We start from the raw sequence: 20,542 nt of genomic DNA, 5'->3' as shown, positions 1-20,542 counted from the left end.
CCCACGCTGTGCCGAGCTATATTTGTCAAGATGCGGATGCAGTGGGTGTTTGTTTGACTCCCCGGCCTAAAAATAAGACGGAAAAAATTCCCTATTTACGTGTTTGCGACAGACGACATCACGGTGCCGTTTTAAGACGGGGCTATTTCTGAAATTAAAATTACATATTTGCAAGCCGCTGTAATTACACGGCTCGCGTCCGACGAATGCCGGGCGGCCGGGCCCAGACAGGAAGTCGGTATTAACCTAGTAACGTCTTTGTTTTGTTTACCGACGTCACGTCAAGAGTCGTCCACCTCGCCAGTCATCAGGGCAAAGACTAAATTACAACAACCAAACAAGGTATTTACACACTAAAGTGTCGCCGACTATACCACGTCTGCCTTAAAGTCTCATTACCACTACTAGACTACTACAACTCACTTCTTGTGGGGATCCCCAGCAAGAAGGTCCAGAAGCTGCAGAACTTACAGAATAGTGCTGCTAGGATCCTGAGGAGAGTGCGGAAATATGACCACATCACACCAAGTCTCAAATCCCTTCACTGGCTTCCTGTTCCACTCAGGATTGAATTCAAAGTCTCCCTACTAACCCACCAGTGCCTCCATGGAAATGCCCCCCCTCTACCTCAAAGAACTACTCACCCCCAAATCCTCCACGCGACACCTCTGCTAACCTCCTCCAACCTCCAAGGACAAAGCTCCGAACAATGGGAGACCGGGCTTTCTGCTCCGCCGCTCCCAGTCTGTGGAACGCTCTCCCTGACCACCTGAGGGCACCACAGACTGTGGATGATTTAAAAAAACGCTTAAAGGCCTACTGAAATGATTTTTTTAATTTAAACGGGGATAGCAGATCCATTGTATGTGTCATACTTGATCATTTCGCGATATTGCCATATTTTTGCTGAAAGGATTTAGTAGAGAACAACGTCGATAAAGTTCGCAACTTTTGGTCTCTGATAAAAAAAAACAACCTTGCCCCTACCGGAAGTAGCGTGACGTTGTCAGTTGTTCACTCCCTCATATTTTCCTATTGTTTTCAACGCAGCTAGAGTGATTCGGACCGTGAAAGTGACGATTACCCCATTAATTTGAGCGAGGATGAAAGATTCGTGGATGAGGAACGTTAGAGTGACGGACTAGAATGCCTTTTTCTATTGTGGATCACGGATTTGTATTTTAAACCACCTCGGATACTATATCCTCTTGAAAATGAGAGTCGAGAACGCAAAATGGACATTCAGTGCCTTTTATCTCCACGACAATACATCGGCGAAATGCTTTAGCTACGAGCTAACGTGATAGCATCGTGCTTTAACTGCATATAGAAACAAAAAAAATAAACCCCTGACTGGAAGGATAGATAGAAAATCAACAATACTATTAAACCTTGGACATGTAAATACACGGTTAATGCTTTCCAGGCAAGGTTAACAATGCTGTGCTAACGACGCCATTGAAGCTAACTTAGCAACAAAACATTAGCTCTCCACCTACGCCAGCCAGCCCTCATCTGCTCATCAACACCCGTGCTCACCTGCGTTCCAGCGATCGGCGGAAGGACGAAGGACTTCACCCGATGCGTTTGGCGGCCCGGAGACGTAGGAAGTCAAGGTGAGGTCGGCGGCTAGCGCGTCTGCTCTCCAACAAAGTCCTCCTGGTTGTGTTGCTGTAGTCCGCTGCTAATACACCGATCCCACCTACAACTGTCTTCTTTCCAGCCTTCATTGTTCATTAAACAAATTGCAAAAGATGTCCAGAACACTGTGGAATTATGAAATGAAAACAGAGCTTTTTGTATAGGATTCAACGGGGTACCATAACTTCCGTTAAACTGACTTCGTCACGCGCATACGTCATCATACCGCGACGTTTCAGCCGGATATTTCCCGGGAAATTTTAAATGTCACTTTATAAGTTAACCCGGCCGTATTGGCATGTGTTGCAATGTTAAGATTTCATCATTGATATATAAACTATCAGACTGCGTGGTCGGTAGTAGTGGCTTTCAGTAGGCCTTTAAAAGCCCTTCTTTTTTTTAAAAAAAAAGGCTTTTTTTTTGTAGATATATGCATACTAGTTATAGCTATTTGGCTGTTCTAGTTTTAATTTTTATTTATTATCTTTTTATTTTTATTATTATTCTATTTTTAATACACTGTAGCACTTTGAGATTGTTTACTCAATATAAAGTGCTTTTTACAAATAAAATCTATTATTATTATTATTACCACACACTTAAAAGATGCACGCTTTGACTCTCGCTCGGCTCCGATGGCCAAATTAAAGCTACATGCTTTCATTTCCAACAGGGAGTAAATTAAGAGCTGACAAAGCTACGAACAATGGGAGACCGGGCTTTCTGCCCCGCTGCTCCCAGTCTGTGGAACGCTCTCCCTGACCACCTGAGGGCACCACAGACTGTGGATGCTTTTAAAAAAGGCTTAAAAGCCTTTTTTTTTTTTTAGATATAAGCATACTAGTTATAGCTATTTGGCTGTTCTAGTTTTTATTTTTATTTATTTCTTTATTATCTTTTTATTTATTTTTTAATACACTGTAGCACTTTGAGATTGTTTACTCAATATAAAGTGCTTTTTACAAAAAAATCTGTTATTATTATTATTACCACACACTTAAAAGATGCACGCTTTGACTGGCGCTCGGCTCCGATGGCCAAATTAAAGCTACATGCTTTCCTTTCCAACAGGGAGTAAATTAAGAGCTGACAAAGCTACGAACAATGGGAGACCGGGCTTTCTGCCCCGCCGCTCCCAGTCTGTGGAACGCTCTCCCTGACCACCTGAGGGCACCACAGACTGTGGATGCTTTTAAAAAAGGCTTAAAAGCCCTTTTTTAAAAAAAAAAAAAAAAAAGCCTTTTTGTAGATATATGCATACTAGTTATAGCTATTTGGCTGTTCTAGTTTTTATTTTTATTTATTTCTTTATTATCTTTTTATTTATTTTTTATTTTAATTTTTTAATACACTGTAGCACTTTGAGATTGTTTACTCAATATAAAATGTTTTTTACAAATAAAATCTATTATTAATACCACACACTTAAAAGATGAACGCTTTGACTCGCGCTCGGCTCCGATGGCCAAATTAAAGCTACATGCTTTCATTTCCAACAGGGAGTAAATTAAGAGCTGACAAAGCTACGAACAATGGGAGACCGGGCTTTCTGCCCCGCCGCTCCCAGTCTGTGGAACGCTCTCCCTGACCACCTGAGGGCACCACAGACTGTGGATGCTTTTAAAAAAGGCTTAAAAGGCCTTCTTTTTTTTTTAAAAAAAAAGCCTTTTTTTAGATATATGCATACTAGTTATAGCTATTTGGCTGTTGTAGTTTGAATTTTTATTTATTATCGTAAAATTTATTTTATTTTAATTATTATTTTTATTTATTTTTAATACACTGTAGCACTTTGAGATTGTTTACTCAATATAAAGTGCTTTTTACAAATAAAATCTATTATTATTATTATTACCACACACTTAAAAGATGCACGCTTTGACTCGCACTCGGCTCCGATGGCCAAATTAAAGCGACACGCTTTCATTTCCGACGTGACGTCACGTCAAGAGTCGTCCACCTCGCCAGTCATCAGGACAAAGATTAAATTACAACAACCAACCATGGTATTTACACACTAAAGCGTCGGGTCTCCTGCGGTGCGCAGGAGACCCAAATATCATGTTTGCCTTAAAGTCTCATTACCACACACTTAAAAGATGCACGCTTTGACTCGCACTCGGCTCCGATGGCCAAATTAAAGCTACATGCTTTCATTTCCAACAGGGAGTAAATTAAAGAGCTGATAATGGATGCAAATCTGGCGGAGATTTCTCCACGGATCGCCTCAGCAGGGCGGAAGCGGATTGAAGTCGACGCAATTAAAAAAAGGAGGGAAATCCATACATTGCAGGGGGGGGGGGAAACCCAAAAGGAAGACGTTTGCTCATTTGAAAAATAGAACATTTTATTTAATAAAGGCTACATCTCTTCATAATTACAATAATTAAAAGTACCAAGCTCTATAGAACGCATAATTTACAGTTTAAGTGGAGCCGAAGAAAGCCATGAAAAAATATTAAAAAAGGATGACGAAACAAGATACTAATCATAAAAATGGCATAAAAATATCTTTTTTGGGGAGGTGGGGGCCCTTGTGAAAACCAAGGGAGTAACAGGACCCCTTAGAACGGGGTCAAACACGGCAAGAATCCATGTAGGCACAGCTGCTGTCCTCGATGTGTACATGTACATCGTCATCACTTGCAACACACAAATCCGCTCAGTCTCGCATACACAATAAGCACATGGGGGCTAACGTAGAGCTTCTGTTGGGATGTAAACACATTAGTATATTTTTAGAGGGGGGGGGGGGTCTTGATGGCCTCTTGTGCGAAGGCTATTTGTGCAACGCCGGCGCCACTCAAACAAAAGGCACTAAGACGAGACAGATCAAGGCGAGCTGGGCACAATTAAATATTATATTTGTCATATATGGTCCACTCTTGGCAAGGGGGTGGGGGTCACAAATAGCACTGCAGTAGTAAATGTAATGTTCAACTTGGAAAGAAAGTGTTAGTGACCATCAGAAGAATGTGGAGTAGTTTTTGTCACTACCGAGCAGCATGTCCATAGTGTGGGGTTCTCTTCAATAAATAAGCAATAAAGATCTTTACATGACAATACGAGCGTCACAAAGGGATGCAATGTACACCTGCAGGGGAGGGGGGGGGGGGGGGGGGGCGGGGCTTCGCTCACGAGTGGTCATTCACCTTCAGAGTCTACACAGTTCTCCTTTTTTTGAAAGAGTGCTTTGGTGCAAAGTCCGCACTCTTTTTAAGTCCCAACGGCCCCTTTTTTGGGAGGAGGCGCTCTCACTCCATCCTCTCCACCTTGCCCAAGATCTTGCCCTCGTAGGTGGGCAGCAAGGAGCAGTCGTCCGACACTTCCTCGAACACGGCGCCGCACTCAAACTCGTCGCTGGCCTTCTTGAAATAGTACCTGCAACACGAAAGAGACGGGAGTTTTTAGTCCCACATCTCCACATCTTGTAGTACAGATTTTGGGCATGAACACAGTATTGACACAGATTACGGGGCACCCTTCCCTGCCTTGGTACCCAACGAGTAGAGGAATAATATTCCAGCATGCAGTATGTCCTAGGAACCCTTCTCTTGCCGGAGGAGAGTCAGAGTACAGGCTTTTTCCTGCGTTCAAAATTGCGTAGCGGGTTATTTTGTGGCGCCCCCAGCCAGAGCGATTCATGTCCCTCTGCGGCAGCTACGTATTTTTAACCGCAGTTGCCGCGTTTCGCCACTATAGAGGCGCTATATCGACCGCAGTGCACCGGAAAGACCTGAAGCAACTACCGAAGAAGAAACAGTTCGAAAGGTGTGTTTTTTTCCCCCATTGAGCGCCTGATACGGAGGGATCACTGGACTCCTACAGAACACTCCAGACTGTGCTGTGAACTTTTTGTCTCTGGTAAGTGAACACAGCAAGTAGTGTGTTGGCTTCCGTTACCAACCTTTTCTGACTAATTACAATAGGAATAATATTCCAGCATTGCAGTATGTCCTAGGAACCCTTCTCTTGCGTTCAAAATTGCGTGGCGGCCTCCTCCAGCTAGTTTTGTGGCGCCCCCAGCCAGAGCCATTGATGTCCCTCTGCGGCAGCTACGTATTTTTAACCGCAGTTGCCGCGTTTCGCCACTATGGAGGCGCTGTATCGACCGCAGTGCACCGGAAAGACCTGAAGCAACTACCGAAGAAGAAACAGTTCGAAAGGTGTTTTTTTTCCCCCATTGAGCGCCTGATACGGAGGGATCACTGGACTCCTACAGAACACTCCAGACTGTGCTGTGAACTTTTTGTCTCTGGTAAGTGAACACAGCAAGTAGTGTGTTGCCTTCCGTTACCAACCTTTTCTGCCTAATTACAATAGGAATAATATTCCAGCATTGCAGTATGTCCTAGGAACCCTTCGCTTGCGTTCAAAATTGCGTGGCGGCCTCCTCCAGCTAGTTTTGTGGCGCCCCCAGCCAGAGCCATTGATGTCCCTCTGTGGCAGCTACGTATTTTTAACCGCAGTTGCCGCGTTTCGCCACTATAGAGGCGCTATATCGACCGCAGTGCAGCGGAAAGACCTGAAGCAACTACCGAAGAAGAAACAGTTCGAAAGGTGTTTTTTTTCCCCCCTTGAGCGCCTGATACGGAGGGATCACTGGACTCCTACAGAACACTCCAGACTGTGCTGTGAACTTTTTGTCTCTGGTAAGTGAACACAGCAAGTAGTGTGTTGGCTTCCGTTACCAACCTTTTCTGACTAATTACAATAGGAATAATATTCCAGCATTGCAGTATGTCCTAGGAACCCTTCTCTTGCGTTCAAAATTGCGTGGCGGCCTCCTCCAGCTAGTTTTGTGGCGCCCCCAGCCAGAGCCATTGATGTCCCTCTGCGGCAGCTACGTATTTTTAACCGCAGTTGCCGCGTTTCGCCACTATGGAGGCGCTGTATCGACCGCAGTGCACCGGAAAGACCTGAAGCAACTACCGAAGAAGAAACAGTTCGAAAGGTGTTTTTTTTCCCCCATTGAGCGCCTGATACGGAGGGATCACTGGACTCCTACAGAACACTCCAGACTGTGCTGTGAACTTTTTGTCTCTGGTAAGTGAACACAGCAAGTAGTGTGTTGCCTTCCGTTACCAACCTTTTCTGACTAATTACAATAGGAATAATATTCCAGCATTGCAGTATGTCCTAGGAACCCTTCGCTTGCGTTCAAAATTGCGTGGCGGCCTCCTCCAGCTAGTTTTGTGGCGCCCCCAGCCAGAGCCATTGATGTCCCTCTGTGGCAGCTACGTATTTTTAACCGCAGTTGCCGCGTTTCGCCACTATAGAGGCGCTATATCGACCGCAGTGCAGCGGAAAGACCTGAAGCAACTACCGAAGAAGAAACAGTTCGAAAGGTGTTTTTTTTCCCCCCTTGAGCGCCTGATACGGAGGGATCACTGGACTCCTACAGAACACTCCAGACTGTGCTGTGAACTTTTTGTCTCTGGTAAGTGAACACAGCAAGTAGTGTGTTGGCTTCCTTCACCAACCTTTTCTGACTAATTATAATAGATGGATTGATTGAAGAATTGATTGGAAGTTTGCATATGATCAGGTAGATCGACTGGTACGAGGTCAACTAGCAGGAGTTACCCCAAGAAGGGTTGCAGAATTCCAGGAATATTCAAAGTTGGAAACTTTCCATGGGAATTAAATGGTAATAAACTTGAATGCAACATGCTAGATCTTTCAGCATGATTATTAGCTAAAACCTCCTGATTTAATGCAAATTCAGTAGGATTTCAACCCTGCACTGTGCATTCCTCCATCACATGCACAGATAATTACCAGCATGCTACACACTACAGCAGGGTTATTGAGGCCACACTAGTATTTGAGCCCAAGGACTTCATCCAGTCATGTAAGTGTTGATGATATTACTGGGGTAAATATATTTGATCTATGGTATTTAAGTGTTAATAGAGGTGTAATTGCTTGTTACTGTATGACTGTAGACTACTCCAGCAGACTTACACTCAAGCTAGCTAGCTGTTCCTGTACTTGTTCAATGATTTTGGGGCCAATATCTCTAGCTAGCTAGGTTTATGTACCACCACCAGTCTCATAATGAAGCGAAAATATTTCTCCGTTAGCCGTGATGCTAATTTTCTCTCTGTTAAATCCCATTCATTTATGCTAACAAGGTTAGCGATCCCAATTTATACCTTTTTTGTGATGTGTAAAGTTCAACTAGCAAATACTAAATCAAAAGGTGTAGTTTCCTCTGCCTTCTGTTCTGCTAGCCATTCTGTTGTCGTACAAGAATGTAGCTTATAGTTTGATTCAGCATGCCGATTGACTGTTTATTTATTAATTTGTCCATCAATAAAATATTTTAAAAATATTTTTAAAGACTACTCCGATTGTCTAGCTGACTATTTATAACTGTGTGTGGCATTGCATTAGTGTTTTGCAAGAATAAATCAATACAAACAGAATAATGCCACGTACACCATCTGATGTGTGGAGACATTTCACCCCAAGCAATGTAGGCGGAAAGGCGGTGTACATTTGCAAATACGGTGCAAAGAGCTACGTCAAAAATGCCACAAAGATGCAGCAGCATATAGACAAGTGCCCTATAATATATCATTATTGTAATTACCCATTCATTCCCATATATTCCCATTAATTCCCATATATTTCCAGTAATTCCCATTAATTCCCATGTTTCCAGTAATTCCCATATATTCCCATGAATTCCCATAAATTCCCATATATTTCCAGTAATTCCCATATATTCCCATTAATTCCCATATATTTCCAGTGATTCCCATTAATTCCCATATATTTCCAGTAATTCCCATATATTCCCAGTAATTCCCATATATTCCCATTAAAGGCCTACTGAAACCCACTACTACCGACCACGCAGTCTGATAGTTTATATATCAATGATGAAATCTTAACATTATAACACATGCCAATACGGCCGGGTTAACTTATAAAGTGACATTTTAAATTTGCCGCTAAACTTCCGGTTCGAAACGCCTCTGCGGATGACGTATGCGTGTGACGTAGCCCGGCGAACACGGGTATGCCTTCCACATTGAAGCCGATACGAAAAAGCTCTCTTTTCATTTCATAATTCCACAGTATTCTGGACATCTGTGTTCGTGAATCTGTTTCAATCATGTTCATTGCATTATGGAGAAGGAAGCCAAGCAAGCAAAGAAGAAAGTTGTCGGTGCGAAATGGACGTATTTTTCGAACGTAGTCAGCCACAACAGTACACAGCCGGCGCTTCTTTGTTTACATTCCCGGAAGATGCAGTCAAGATGGAAGAACTCGGATAACAGAGACTCTAACCAGGAGGACTTTTGATTTGGATACACAGACGCCTGTAGAGAACTGGGACAACACAGACTCTTACCAGGATTACTTTGATTTGGATGACAAAGACGCAGACGTGCTACTGTGAGTATGCAGCTTTGGCTTTTTTTTGCGTATGTACGTAACTTTTTTAAAATATATAAGCTTTATGAACCTTGGGTTAGGTGAACGGTCTTTTGGGCTGAGTGATTGTGTGTGTTGATCATGTGTTTGAATTGTATTGGCGTGTTCTATGGAGCTAGGAGCTAGCAGAGGAGCTAGGAGCTAGCATAACACGTACCGTACCGTACGTGCGCGTCACGTACTAACTTTTTAAAAATATATAAGCTTTATGAACCTTGGGTTAGGTGAACGGTCTTTTGGGCTGAGTGATTGTGTGTGTTGATCAGGTGTTTGAATTGTATTGGCGTGTTCTATGGAGCTAGGAGCTAGCAGAGGAGCTAGGAGCTAGCATAACAAACACGCAGGTGTTATTATGCAGGATTAATTTGTGGCATATTAAATATAAGCCTGGTTGTGTTGTGGCTAATAGAGTATATATATGTCTTGTGTTTATTTACTGTTGTAGTCATTCCCAGCTGAATATCAGGTACCGTGAGTATGCAGCCTTGGCTGCTAAACATTCGATAACTTGACCGTATGTGCGCGTCACGTACGTAACTTTTTAAAAATATATAAGCTTTATGAACCTTGGGTTAGGTAAACGGTCTTTTGGGCTGAGTGATTGTGTGTGTTGATCAGGTGTTTGAATTGTATTGGCGTGTTCTATGGAGCTAGGAGCTAGCAGAGGAGCTAGGAGCTAGCATAACAAACACGCAGGTGTTTTTATGCAGGATTAATTTGTGGCATATTAAATATAAGCCTGGTTGTGTTGTGGCTAATAGAGTATATATATGTCTTGTGTTTATTTACTGTTGTAGTCATTCCCAGCTGAATATCAGGTCACCCTCGGCTCTCACAGCATCTTCCCTATCTGAATAGCTTCAACTCCCCACTAGTCCTTCACTTGCACTTTACTCATCCACAAATCTTTCATCCTCGCTCAAATTAATGGGGAAATTGTCGCTTTCTCGGTCCGAATCTCTCTCACTTCATGCGGCCATCATTGTAAACAATAGGGAACTTTGCATATATGTTCAACTGACTACGTCACGCTACTTCCGGTAGGTGCAAGCCTTTTTTTTATCAGATACCAAAAGTTGCAATCTTTATCGTCGTTGTTCTATACTAAATCCTTTCAGCAAAAATATGGCAATATCGCGAAATGATCAAGTATGACACATAGAATAGATCTGCTATCCCCGTTTAAATAAAAAAAATTCATTTCAGTAGGCCTTTAATTCCCATACATTCCCATATATTTCCATCAATTCCCATATATTTCCAGTAATTCCCATATATTCCCATATATTTCCAGTAATTCCCATACATTCCCATTAATTCCCATGTTTCCAGTAATTCCCATATATTCCCATGAATTCCCATATATTCCCATGAATTCCCATATATTTCCAGTAATTCCCATATATTCCCATTAATTCCCATATATTTCCAGTAATTCCCATTAATTCCCATATATTTCCAGTAATTCCCATTAATTCCCATATATTTCCAGTAATTCCCATATATTCCCATTAATTCCCATACATTCCCATTAATTCCCATATATTTCCAGTAATTCCCATATATTCCCATATATTTCCATCAATTCCCATATATTTCCAGTAATTCCCATATATTCCCATATATTTCCAGTAATTCCCATATATTCCCATTAATTCCCATATATTTCCAGTAATTCCCATTAATTCCCATATATTTCCAGTAATTCCCATTAATTCCCATACATTCCCATATATTTCCAGTAATTCCCATATATTCCCATTAATTCCCATACATTCCCATATATTTCCATCAATTCCCATATATTTCCAGTAATTCCCATTAATTCCCATATATTTCCAGTAATTCTCATATATTCCCATTAATTCCCATACATTCCCATTAATTATAAATGATAAATGGGTTATACTTGTATAGCGCTTTTCTACCTTCAAAGTACTCAAAGCGCTTTGACACTATTTCCACATTCACCCATTCACACACACATTCACACACTGATGGCGGGAGCTGCCATGCAAGGTGCTAACCAGCAGCCATCAGGAGCAAGGGTGAAGTGTCTTGCCCAAGGACACAACGGACGTGACTAGGATGGTAGAAGGTGGGGATTGAACCCCAGTAACCAGCAACCCTCCGATTGCTGGCACGGCCACTCTACCAACTTCGCCACGCCGCCCCTAATTCCCATATATTTCCATCAATTCCCATATATTCCCATTAATTTCCATATATTCCCATATATTTCCAGTAATTCCCATATATTCCCAAATATTTCCAGTAATTCCCATATATTCCCATTCATTCTCATATATTTCCAGTAATTCCCATATATTCCCATATATTTCTAGTAATTCCCATATATTCCCAATAATTCCCATTAATTCCTATGGACGGTGTCCAACTTTGAATAATCCAAAAATCGTCAATATTTCCAAACTTCCCGACCTTAACTTCCCGTGGAAAAAGTTTCCGGAAATTTACCGGAAACTTTCCACCCCTTTGCAACCCGTAACGCTTAAGAAAGCATTACAAGCATGTCGTGTTTATTAAAAAATAAATTTAAAAATAGTTTCCTCTGTGTCAGAGTTATGTTTTTTAGCGTTGCAGATATGGCAGGCAAAAAAATCAGCCACTACTTTAAATAAGTGCTCTCGCGGGGAGGAAAGTTAGGAGAGAAAGGAACGTAACAGGCAGCAAAATGTCACCATTCATGGTGGTGACAACATTTGTCCACAGAGCGCTTGAAGGCGGCTTCAAAATCATCTGTGAGGGTCTCAAGCAAAAGTGGCCCCCACCACATAAGCTAGGAGCCCATCATTCTCTTATGCAGGCACTTAGGCCACAGGTGTCGAACTCAAGGAAGGAGCTAAAGAGTTGCCGACCCCAGTTCTAGGAACTTTTAAGTTCCTAGAACTGTCAGGTACAAAACTTTACCTTACTAGCCTATATAAATCGACCATTTATAAATAAAGTTCCTAGAACTTGTGGTGGAAAAGGCCTATTGTGTATGTTTCGGGGGTGTGCGAGTACCCGTTGAAAATATGCAAACTTAGATCTTGAAAGTCCTGACTGTGAGGCAGACATGCTAATAACTATGATATTGCAGTGTATTGCAGAAAGTACACACACATATAGGACGGGTGGCCGATAAACGTTGAACAACGAGGAAGTGAGGGGGTTAATAACATCATGTGGGTCGTTAATGATGCAACCCACCATCATTCTTATTTTTGAGGAAGAGAAAGCAGCAGGGGGGGGGGGGGGGGGTTTGTAGTAAAGAGGAGGGGTGTCTCACTCACAATTCACTCATTAACCATGTCATGGAAAAATGCCTTGATTTGCTCCGTGTGTGCATGTGTGTGTGTGTGTTCTTGTATTTCTAGCCTTCTTGAGACATGAAGAAGGAAAAGTATCTTCCATATGAGGAGGTGTGAACAAGTGATGACATAAATCATGGTCCCAATAACATTGCATCTAATAGAGAATGTCTCATTAGCACCCCTGCTGGTGACTACTATCAAAATGAGGGTGGTCCCAAAAAGGAGGGATTTTACACATTGACTGTGTGTCGCTTTTAAAAGTGCTCCCCCTCTGGTCAACATATGAAATAACAAGTGTGTGTAAGAAACTGAAATGTGCCCCCTTTGGCCAAAATTCATAAAAACAATAAATAAATTCCGGTATGTATATAGAGACATACTGTAATAACTTGAAGTAAATAATGGAGATTAAAAACCAATTACAAACAAATTTTTTATTTTTTTTAACTAAAAGCAGTGTTTTTCTCACGTGTCGACTTTTTTCTAATAAAATTGGAAACAATTTCTCATATTTTTTCTGTTTCTGTAATATTGCAATATTTTCTCGTAAAATTACTACTTTTTTTTATGTTAAATTATTACTTTTTAATGCAAAATGGTGACATTTGTCTTGTAAAATAGTGAAATTTTTTGAGTAAAAAATTATGACTTTTGTCATAATTTTGCCAAGTAAAAATTCCGAATACTAATATAATATTGCCAAAATTTTTAAGTTTTCTAATAAAATTGTGACTTTTGTGCAGTAAAATTACGACTCTTTTCATAAAATTGCCAAAATGTTAAGCTTTTCTTGTAAAATTGCGACTGTTATTGAGTAAAATTCCAACTTTTATCATAACATTGCACAAATGTTCAGTTTTTCTTGTAAAATTTGGACTTGCGTTGAGTAAAATGACGACTTTTATTACAATACTGCCAAAATTCCAAGTTTTTCTTGTGAAATTCCAACTCATTTTTCACAACAAGATTTTTGATATTTGCATAGTATGTATATATTATTAATGTTGTAAATACAAATCTTTATATATCTAGAAAGGGTGGTCCTAAAGAGGTAGGCATTTTTCGGAGGTCTCAAAAAAGTCCACAAATACAAGAACGTGTGTGTGTGTGCGTTTTTATTTTTGTATTCAACCCTTCTTGAGACATCAACAAGGAAAAGTAATTTCCATGTGAACAAGTTAGGACATAAATCATGGTCCCAATACGGAAAACCATTGCATCTAAAAGAGAGCCAAATACTAGAGTCCGTGAACATTGCTTCAAAGTCAGGATTTTTTGTTGATTTAATGTGCATACAAAAGTAAACATTGACAGGTGCAAAGGCAGCAATATATGATAAAACAAGCTAAAGAAGGACTTCCCTATTAATCCCCCAAAAAATCCGCCAGGTGAAAGCTGATTTTACGACTTCCGGTGCTGACGTAAGACAACCCATATGTGACCATAGGATGAACAAATACACTACGCTACTAAGACTAGAGTGGCCATTAACAGTTAGCTTCTACAGCTGGGTTGCTCAAAGTGCGCCACAGGTGCCATCTGTGGTCCGTGACTCCTTTGTCATCGGCCTTAAGCACATTACAAAAAAAAACAAAAAATAGAGATCTCAATTGGTGGTGAAATCTATCAAAATGAGGGTGGTCCCGAAAAGGAGGGATTTTTCTAATTGACTGTGTGTCGGTTTTAAAAGTGCTCCCCCTCTGGTCAACATATGAAATAACAAGTGTGTGTAAAAATGTGAAGTGCTCCCCCTCTGGTCAACATATGAAATAACAAGTGTGTGCACGAAATTGAAATGCGCCCCCTTTGGCCAAAATGCATTTAAAAAAAAAAAAAAAAAAAAATGTATATAGAGACATACTGGAATAAAGTAAATAATGAAGATTAAAAACCAATTTTAAACAAAAATTTATAAAGAAAAAAATGACTAAATGCTTACCTTTTTTATATTTGCATAGAATGTATATATTATTAATGTTGTAAACACACATCCTTATATATCTAGAAAGGGTGGTCCTAAAGAGGTAGGCATTATTCGGAGGTCTCAAGAAGGTAACAAATACAAGAACGTGTGTGTGTGTGCAACCATGTTACGTTTTTAACGAGAACAGGCCATTCTTATAAAAGGATAATCTTGAGAAACAGCATTCTGGGGATAGTTGGGGTGTGTTTGGGGGGCCTTCAACATGCATGCGGGGGGGGGGGGGGGGGGCGGTACTAAAAAGTAGTAAGATACATGAAGTAAATGAAACGAAAGGGTCATCACGATCATCAAGAAGCGTCTCTCCTGTTTGCTGGGGAAGAGGTCAGCGACATGAGGAATCATCAAAAGAGCCATCATGATCCACAGCCTGAGAGCCAGAATTTCCACTGGAACATGTTTTATGTGGCTAAATCCCCCCCCCCCCCCCAACCCCCCAACCCCCTTTCCTTCGCACTGACATCTGGCACCAATATCGTCTGGCAGGGCCCAGCATTACTGTTCTTTGTTGAACCGCTGCCATGCTGGAGAAATGACCAAACGTCACACATTCTCTGGCTGCTGTTAAACTGCTCTCCCTTTTGCCCCCCAAAAATGTGGACGTACCACACAGGGACCAGAGATAGAGAAGAGAGAGAGAGAGAGAGAGAGGAACGAGGCCGACAGACCCTCGTCACAACTGTTGATCTCCCGTTACTAGCGAACAAAAAGAAAGCAGGCTTGATCACGTTGCTAATTAATTCCACAGCATCTTCCTAATGCCAGCGCTGCCTTTAACAAAGTAGCCATCAAATGACTACAGCGTGTGTAAACATGGTGCATGTACACAGCAGAAGAAGGCGAAGGAGGATGAGGAGTGTGTGTATGTGTGTGGTGGTGGTGGTGGTGTGTGAGCTGGGGGTGGAGGGGGTTGAGAGGGCCCCTGATAGCATCAGTGAAGCATTTGCATGCTGGCCATTTGTGAGAGTCTTTGTTGGTTCAAATGAAAGCGGCCGGGGCTTCAAAGCCGCGTATTAAGTGTGCCTTAGCATGGAAATCAATACCAGATGGGACCCAAAATCGCTGCAGTTCAAACTCTCCCACTAACCTCCCCCCCCTCCAAACACCATACGCCCTCCCCTTCTCAAAACACACACACACACACACACACCAGACACGGTCCTCCGTCTGAACCCAACAGATAACATGACTCCCATGAACAAGCATTAAACACAATAATAACCTCACATCATTGCTCTCCATGGTCAGAGGTAGGGCATCCTTTCAATTTGGACTACCGTATTATTCGGAGTATAAGTCGCTCCGGAGTATAAGTCGCACCGGCCGAAAATGCATAATAAAGGAGGAAAAAAACATATATAAGTCGCATTGGAGTATAAGTCGCATTTTTGGGGAAATGTATTTGATAAAAGCCAAAACCAAATATTGACATTTGAAAGGCAATTTAAAATAAATAAAGAATAGTGAACAACAGGCTGAGGGACGATGTTCGAAACCGGTTTTCCCGGTTGTTCGATAAGAAAATAACCGATTCCATGGACTCGAATCCCTTTTTGAGAACCGGTTCCCGTTATCGAGGCCACTATAGTAAAGAAAAAGAGTCGGTTCTTTATTCGAATCCCTGGGAACGAATCCCGTCCCACAAGAAATGCCCCGTGGGACAACACAGGAAATGTTGCTCTGAACTACGTCATTTCCTGTGATGTCACACAAGCAGCAAAAATAATGGACCGGAAAAAAACGCCTCAAGGCATGGCTATTCACCTATAGTGATCACAGAGACAGGTTGTTTTTGTGTTACTGTATATATTTGTTTTTCTGAAAAATCCCACTTAATATACTTTGGGTAACTACAGTCAATATTTATTTTTTTAAATTTTTTTTAGGGGGGTAACAGTCAATATTTACTCATTTATTTTATTTTATTTTTTTCTTATCAAATAAAAGTGAGCTTTTGTTAAACCAAATATTGTTTTTTTCCCATATACAACAACCTATCTGGATTCGATAAGAGAATCGATAAGGAATCGGTTCGATAAGAGGATTCGATAATGGGCTCAAACTCGATAATTTCTTATCCTAATAATATTCTTACCCTAGTTATATGAGGCATAAATAACCAACTGAGAACGTGCCTGGTATGTTAACGTAACATACCATATTTTTCATATTATAAATCACAGTTTTTTTTCATAGTTTGGCCGGGGGTGCGACTTATACTGAGGAGCGACTTATGTGTGACATTATTAACACATTAGCGTATAATATTATTGATCTCATTCACGTAAGAGAATGAGAATCATGGGATTTAGCGATTAGGAGTGACAGATTGTTTGCTAAACGTATAGCATGTTCTATATGTTATAGTTATTTGAATGACTCTTACCATAATATGTTACGTTAACATACCAGGCACCTTCATTTATGCCTCATATAACGTACACTTATTCAGCCTGTTGTTCACTATTCTTTATTTATTTCAAATTGCCTTTCAAATGTCTATTCTTGGTGTTGGCTTTTATCAAATACATTTCCCCCAAAAATGCGACTTATATATGTTTTATTCCTTCTTTATTATGCATTTTCGGCCGGTGCGACGTATACTCCGGAGCGATTTATAATCCGAAAAATACGGTATTCAGATTCCGTTTCCTAACAATTTTAGATTTTTTTTGCTATTAAGAAGGATGGTCAAAAATGTACTATGAATTTCTCGAAGGGCTATTTTCAAGCAGAATGTAAGTAATACATCTTTAGAACTTGAATATAAATTAGAGATGTCCGATTATGGCTTTTTTGGCCCATATCCGATATTGTCCAACTCTTAATTACCGATTCCGATATCAACCGATACCGATATATACAGTCGTGGAATTAACACATTATTATGCCTACCGTATTTCCTTGAATAGTCGCCGGGGCGTTAATTAATTTAAAACCTCTTCTCACTCCTGCGCTTACCAAAAGCATGCGGGATGGGCAAGCATGCGCTAATTATTTTAATACCTCTTCTTACTCCGGCGCTTACCTTATCATGAAAAGGACATTTAATAAAAAAAAAAAACGTTATTATGGTCTTACCTTTACTTATAAATGATGTCCATGTGCAGCTGCTTCTGATCAAAGGCAGTCTTCCTTATCTTTCTTCAGTTTTAAAAGTCTCTGGAGATATTCTTTTAATTATTACCTCCTGCTTCGATTGAAAGTCCAGTTTAGAAAACTGTTTTATTTTAGATATGTAATCCTCCATGTTAAAAGTGCAAGCAAACGATCGCTGCTCACGCTTGCTGCTTGTTGTCTTCTTCTGCAGCACCGGTCTTCTGCAGTACTGGTAGTCGCAAGAAGGATCACTAGCGCACTCTACCACCATCATTTAATGACTCATATTTGACCCGGCGGAAGTGCCAAGCATGCGCTAATTATTTTGAGAAACGAGTTTGACCCGGCTGTAATTCTAGGCAGGCGAATACTATATTCCCGGCGGCAATTCAAGGAAATACGGTAATTTTGTTGTGATGCCCGGCTGGATGCATTAAACAAGGTAACAAGGTTTTCCAAAATAAATCAACTCAAGTTATGGAAAAAAATGCCAACATGGCACTGCCATATTTATTATTGACTGAGGTCGCTGCTAAAAACGGCCTAATTTCTGCTGTAACGCACTTCCATCTACATTCCTTAAGGCAGGGGTGTCCAAAGTGCGGCCTGGGGGCCATTTGCGGCCCGCAGCTGATTGTTTACCGGTCCGCCACACATTCTGCAAAAATTGCAAAATTGATAATATTGAAAAAATTTAAAAATACATTTTAAAAAAGTGGAATGAGGTGAAATCTAACAAGAAAAAGTTGCAATGTTGACACAAAGCTGCCATGCAGGCTGTTTTTTTTCTTTTGTCTTTATTTTTTTTGCCATTGCTAATAATAAAAAAAAAAGACTAAAAATCAATGTTATAATAAATTATTACTTAAAAAATATCACTTTAAAATGTTTAATGTGGAAAAAATATTGCATATATTGTGTGGTTGCCATATAAAAACATCAAAGTTTTATTTGACAAAAGAGCATAAAACAAACAAAATAATAGTTCAAACGTAAAATCGACATATATATCTGGAGTTGATCTCGTAATTTAAGTGTTAAAAGTAAAAAAAAAACTAATAAAAATGTATCACTTTATGAGTGGGGGACCTTTTGGATTCCAAATATATTTAGTAGGATTTTATTTAACTTTTCACTGTGATTACTCAAAAATATTGTCCTGCATTATTGATCTTTTAAGGCTCTAATCACTAAGTACTGCATATTTCAGTTTTACTATAAAAAACAAAGTTGTCTTTGACAGAAAACCTTTTTTTTTTTAAATTGATATCAACCTCAAGTTGATATAGAGATTTACTGTAAGCGTTAAATTAAAAAAAAAATAATAATTTGACTTATTTTTAACAGTTTAATGACTGAGACCCTTTATATTCCCCGGGAGCAGTAAAGGTTAAAAAAAATAATAAATCCATATATTTTGTTAAGGTTTGAAAATGAAAAATATCAAAATGGCACCCGCATGCTTAAATTTTTCTGTGTACGGCCCTCAGTGGAAAAAGTTTGGACACCCCTGCCTTAAGGTTTACTAAGCACTTATTTCTTCCATTGTTTCAAGCTAATTTAGCAAGTAGCTTGCCTACTCTTGCTTTCTCTTACTCTGTGTGTGACATGTTTAGCCTTGTTCTCCAATGATAATAATACTTGTATGTAATGTTTATTTGCCGCGATGGATCATCGATTAAGGGGAGCAGCTCCACGCGGTGCATGGCGATACAGATAGCTGCTTAGAGTATTGAAAATGGGCATCGACGTTAAGAAATGTGAACGTTTCGGATACCAATATCGTCCTCGTGGTACTCATTGGACTACTAAATCTGCAACCTCGAGGACTAAATGTCGTGCCATCTCATGTGTGCTAGCTTGACAAAGTGTCTTAAATAAAATCAACGCGTCAAGTAGTGCCAGAGTTACGCTAACAACGTTGAAGAGTAACAAAACACCTATCCGAGAGGAGACTGAGGGCCCCTGCAGAAAGGTGGAGACTGGAGTATATAATACTGCAGCAATGGTATGGCCACAACGTCATTTCAAGCGGTTCCCCCCCCCTCAAATTGTGCAATGTTAAGCGGTACACACCTGTAGCTGCCCTTCTTGCGCAGCTGCTCCTTGAAGTGGCCCAGGGTGAGACTGTGGCTGTTCATGGTCCTCCTATAGGGGATCTCCTCCCCGCAAAAGAAGTAGGTGACCACCGTCTCTCCGCTGCAGAGCCCGTGGCTCGTTAGACCCTTCCGGCACTCTGTAGCGCTGCAGGAGAGAGAAACGGCGACGGGTAAGAGAGAGATGCTGGTACGTGTGATAATTATATAAAGTTAAGAGTAGATACAGTCGTGGTCAAAAGTGTACATACACTTGTAAAGAACATCATGTCATGGCTGTCTTGAGTTTCCAATGAATTTCTACAACTCTTATTTTTTTGTGATGGAGTGATTGGAGCACATACTTGTTGGTCACAAAAAACATTCATGAAGGTTTGGTTCTTTTATGAATTTATTATGGGTCTACTGAAAATGTGAGCAAATGTGCTGGGTCAAAAGTATACATACAGCAATGTTAATGTCCCTTGGCAAGTTTCACTGAGATAAGGCACTTTTGGTAGCCATCCACAAGCTTCTGCTGGAATTTTTGACCACTCCTCTTGACAAAATTGGTGCAGTTCAGCTAAATGTGTTGCTTTTCTGACATGGACTTGTTTCTTCAGCATTGTCCACACGTTTAAGTCAGGACTTCTGGGAAGGCCATTCTAAAACCTTCCTTCGAGCCTGATTTAGCCATTCCTTCACCACTTTTGACGTGTGTTTGGGGATCCTGTTTGGTCTCCCTCACAAACTTCAACTTCTCCAGAACTCTGCAGCCCGGATAATCCCCAGAACCCCTTCAATCCAGCACATCACCCCCGTTCTGCAGCAACTCCACTGGCTACCCATCGAACATCGTATCCACTTTAAAATAATTCTCCTCACTTTCAAAGCCATCCATAATCTCTCTCCATCTTATCTCTCTGACCTGATCCATGTCGCCACGCCCTCACGTTCCCCAAGATCCTCTTCATCCATCC

General features: G+C 40.7%; 1 protein-coding gene across 3 annotated transcripts in view; it reads right to left on the bottom strand.

Annotated features, from left to right (window-relative positions):
* Positions 1 to 3,970: 3,970 nt before the first annotated feature.
* The window catches only part of LOC133642999 (axin-2-like), a 54,686-nt gene continuing 38,114 nt past the window's right edge, over positions 3,971 to 20,542 (bottom strand). For all 3 annotated transcript variants that reach the window (XM_062037417.1, XM_062037418.1, XM_062037419.1), the window contains exons 10-11: positions 19,564 to 19,731; positions 3,971 to 5,022 (exon numbers count right to left, since the gene is read on the bottom strand). In XM_062037417.1, the coding sequence (XP_061893401.1) occupies positions 4,896 to 5,022; positions 19,564 to 19,731 (295 nt within the window). In that variant the 3' untranslated portion in view covers positions 3,971 to 4,895. The remainder of the gene's footprint in view (positions 5,023 to 19,563; positions 19,732 to 20,542) is intronic.

The sequence above is a fragment of the Entelurus aequoreus genome, linkage group LG25 (assembly GCF_033978785.1).
Source record: "Entelurus aequoreus isolate RoL-2023_Sb linkage group LG25, RoL_Eaeq_v1.1, whole genome shotgun sequence".
Taxonomy (NCBI): domain Eukaryota; kingdom Metazoa; phylum Chordata; class Actinopteri; order Syngnathiformes; family Syngnathidae; genus Entelurus; species Entelurus aequoreus.
This window is presented reverse-complemented; position numbering and strand designations above follow the sequence as displayed.